Source organism: Triticum urartu, chromosome 5A, assembly GCF_056163025.1.
Source record: "Triticum urartu cultivar PI428250 chromosome 5A, HENAU_Tu73, whole genome shotgun sequence".
Classification (NCBI taxonomy): Eukaryota; Viridiplantae; Streptophyta; class Magnoliopsida; order Poales; family Poaceae; genus Triticum; species Triticum urartu.
Window position 1 is genome coordinate 608204541 of NC_141877.1, and position 4183 is coordinate 608208723.

Consider the following 4183-nt stretch of genomic DNA (forward strand, 5'->3'; position numbering starts at 1 on the left):
GAGGATCCGCGCGTGGACGCCCGCTTGGCCATGAACGCAAGACGCGGATCTCGCGCGTGAACGCGGGACGTAGCGGGTGGGTCGCGGTGGCCTGAGCTAGGGCTTCGGGCGCCGAGAGAGGCAGCGGATGCTGGTGAGGTGGGGGGCGCCGGCGGTAGGGTTAGGGGAGCGTTGCATGCGGCCGGTGCTCACCGGAACCGGCTGGCGTGGGTGGGGGCAGCGGTGAGGAGATCGTGGGAAGAGGAGCCGGGGTGGAGTGGACCAAGGAACAGGTGCCGGTGGAGTGGATCGTGGGGAGAGAGTTTTCTTTAGGATGGGAGAGATAGAGAGAGAGAGAGTGGTGGGGTGGGTGTGGATCGGGCCGGGGTGGATGGTGCAGTAGTGGATGCGCTTAGTAGTAGCGTGGGGGTCTTACCTGCGCTATAGCTACTTACTTAGTAGTAGCGCAGGTTTTATACCCCTCGCTACTACTATTGCCTGTCCCGGGGGCATGGTGGAAATCGCTTAGTAGCAACGTAGATTTATACCCCTCGCTACTACTATCAACTTAGTAGTAGCGCGGTTTTTATGCCCCTCGCTACTACTAATTAGCAATAGCGCATCTTTTTAGACCACACTACTGATAAACTTCTCTGTATAAGGTTTTTCCTAGTAGTGGTTATGCCAGTTGCAAGTGTACCCTCAACTCCAGCTGGCATCGTAGTTTTGTGTAGTTGTCCTAGTTGCATGTCCATCCTTGACTCACAACTAGGCCATAATTTTTTTGCATCCCAGTTGCAAGCCCACCTCGAATCATAACTTCGTCCATGGTTTTATTGTTTTCCCAGTTGCAAGTACAGCCTCTGACTCGCAACTAGGCCTTTATTTTCATCCTAGTTGCGAGTCCACCCTCGAGTCACTACTAACATCGTATTTTGTGTAGCTGTCCTAGTTGTGAGAACATCCTTGACTCACAATTAGTCATTTTGTTTGTTTCATCAAAGTTGCAAGTCCACCGTTGACTCGCAATTGGGCATGCGCTCGTAGTTTTGTAGTTATCTCAGTTGCAAGTCCACCCTCGACTTGTAACTGGGCCCATAGTTCTGTTATTGTGCCTGTTGCAATTCCACCCTCCAACTCACAATTGGGCCGTTTGTTTTGCCAGTTGCAAGTGCACCCTCGACACGCAGCTGGCATCGTAGTTTTGTGTAGTTGTCCCAGCTGCAAGTGCATCGTCGACTCGCAACTAGGCCATAACTTGTTTTCTTCATAGTTGCAAGTCCACCCTCGACTCGCAACTTGGGCCATGGTTTTGTTGTTGTCCTAGTTGCAAGTCCAGCCTCTCACTCACAATTGGGTCGTTTGTTTTCATCCTAGTTGCATGTCCATTCTCGACTCACAACTGGCACATAGTTCTGTGTAGTTGTCCTAGTTGCAACTCCACCCTTGACTCACAAGTAGGCATGTTGTTGTTTCTTCCCAGTTGCAAGTCCATCCTTGACTTGCAACTGGGCTTGCGCTCGTAGTTTTGTAGCTATCTCAATTGCAAGTCCATCCTCGACTCGTAACTGGGCCCATATTTTTGTTGTTGTCCCTATTGCAAGTCCATCCTCTGATTCGCAACCAGGCCATTTTTGTTTTGTCAGTTGCAAGTGCACCCGTGAATCACAGCTGGCAGCATAGTTTTGTGTAGCCATCTCAGTTTCAAGTCCATCCTCGACTTGCAACTAGACCATAGTTTGTTTTATGCCCAATTGTAGATCAACTCTCGACTTGTAACTTGGGTCATGGTTCCAAAAAAAAAAGAATTTTGACCCTTTCACCGTGGTACAAATTGCAAACTGAAATTCAAAACCTTTGCATGTGGAGAGAGGTGAGAGTGATACTGCGTCCTAGAGAGCTTTTCTTGGACATGCATGGCGCACAGATTGCCGGTTGTAGTGGAATACGTTCTCCTATACTAAGTACTAGCTAGCTAAATTAATTGATAGCCACAAAGTTGAAACAAGAAGACTGGTCCAACACTTGTCGCCAAGAGGCATGCTTGTCTTCCCGAAAGCCATTCCAAGCCATGCATGCAGCGAGACGAGCCCTCGACCATCGAAAGAGATGGCAAACAACCAGTATATAACCCTACGCATTCTCGCCTTTCGTCCTCACTCCCGACAGGAAGAGAGACACATGCACCAGGAATCAATTAGCGCTCAGCGTCAACCATGCCCGGTCTGGCTCGCTTCATCCTCCTCCTGCTCCTCGTCCTCGCCGTCCCCGTCGCTCAGCCTACCCCCTACAGCGACAACCTCCAGGACGCGTGCAACAAGACGTTGTTCCCCAAAGTGTGCATCCAGGCGCTGACGGGCAACCCGGAGACCCGGACAGCGGACGCGCGCCGGCTGGCCGAGTTGTCCGTGAACTTCGCCAAACAGGCGGGCACCAAGGTGGCAGCGCTCGCTCACAACGAGCTCAACGGTGTCAAGGCGGAGGACGTCATGTTCAAGTGCCTCGACAGCTGCTCCGACGACATTGAAGAGGCGGTGGCGCACCTGAGCGGCCTCAGCGGCGAGGTCACCGACAGCAAGTTCCTCGAGGTCAAGTCATGGCTGTCCGCGACGCTGGGCGGCTCGTCCACCTGTGAGGAGAGCTGCAAGGACGCGCCCGCCAGTGATGCCAAGACGTTCTTCGTAGCCAAGAGCATCGAATTCGAGAAGCTGCTCCGCGTCACGCTCGACCTCATCACCGAGGCCTCCGGCTCCATGTCCGCGTCCGGCTCCATGTCCGGCGACGTCGCGGTGCCGCCCACGCCGTATGATGGCAGCGCTTCAGGTTCCTATGGTGCCAGCGCGCCAGGCTCCTACAGTGTCAGCGCATCCGAGTCGTCCGAGAGTGCCAGCGCACCCGAGTCGTCCGAGAGTGCCAGCGCATCCGAGTCGTCCGGGAGTGCCAGCGCACCCGAGTCGTCCGGGAGTGCCAGCGCGCCCAGCTCCGAAGCACCATCCGCTGATGCGTCGGCGCCGGCCTCGAACGCACCAACCTCCGAGGCACCGTCAGCTGGCGCGCCAGGCCCCTCCTATGGCTCCAGCAGCGCACCGAGCTCCGAAGCACCATCCAGTGATGCGTTGGCGCCATCCAGTGATGCGTCGGCGCCATCGAACGCTCCAACGTCCGACGCACCATCAGCTGGCGCGCCAGGCCCCTCCTACGGCTCCAGCGCACCGAGCTCCGAAGCACCATCCACCGATGCGCCGACGCCCTCGAGCTCGAACGCACCAACCTCCGACGCACCCTCAGCTGGCTCGCCAGGCCCCTCCTATGGCTCCGCCAGCGGGCCATCTACCGATGCACCGTCGCCATCCCCATCGGACGCCGACGCGCCATCTTCCGGGTCTGCCGGCGCGCCATCATCAGGGGCGGCCGGCGCACCATCATCAGGGTCTGCCGGCGCACCATCGTACGGGTCTGCCGGCGCCCCGTCCCCGTCCGACGCCGGCGCTCCTGATGCCGACTCACCTGCATGAGCAACGCGCGCCCGGCCAGGTTGATGCTTTGGTGCCTAGGCTGAACTTTTTGTTATTATAGGGCTCCCGTTATCTCGTGTACGCGCGAGAAGATGTTGATGCATGCACTTGCGGTCTTTAGCATGTGTTTGGTTGAGGAACCAAGTAAAATATAGAATGTCATGGCCCCATTTCAGTGTAACGGGTCGACTTTGTTTGCTGTATTTTATTTATTTGTTCATCGTGGGTGCAATGCACCCGGTTGTAGCCATTACTTTCCTAGAATGGAATTTTGTTCCACCTCACTTGTTTGGTTGGAGAGTCTGAATGCAAGAAATTTGTTTGAGTTCACATCATGGTAACCTCTCATGTGTATAACGCAGATAGTATATGGCCAAAGTATGTCATTAGTATAGAACTATCAATGTAAGCACACAGATCAAGCATATACTTTGAATTGGTTGAGAAAGTCCACCGCATAATTCAGTAACAATCTCATCATATAAAGAAATATTTAACACCAAAAATAGTTTGACACTTGATTATTTCCCAAGTGCATAATCTCTGCTTGGGACCCCGGCGCCTTTGCACGGGGAGAAGGATGACGGGCCGCGAAGCAAACGTCTACAAAAGAAAAACAAAGCATGCAACATCCCGATGTCCAAGCACGCAGGGCATAGTTTGCTGGAGGATTTTGGTGAGCCACCGGA

General features: G+C 54.3%; 1 protein-coding gene across 1 annotated transcript; it reads left to right on the forward strand.

The window, feature by feature from the left end:
* The first annotated feature begins 2119 nt into the window (after positions 1-2119).
* LOC125506172 (uncharacterized) lies at positions 2120-3824 on the forward strand. Its single transcript, XM_048671034.2, has one exon. The coding sequence runs from the start codon at positions 2196-2198 to the stop codon at positions 3492-3494; it is 1299 nt and encodes a 432-aa protein (XP_048526991.2). The 5' UTR covers positions 2120-2195; the 3' UTR covers positions 3495-3824.
* Positions 3825-4183: the final 359 nt, after the last annotated feature.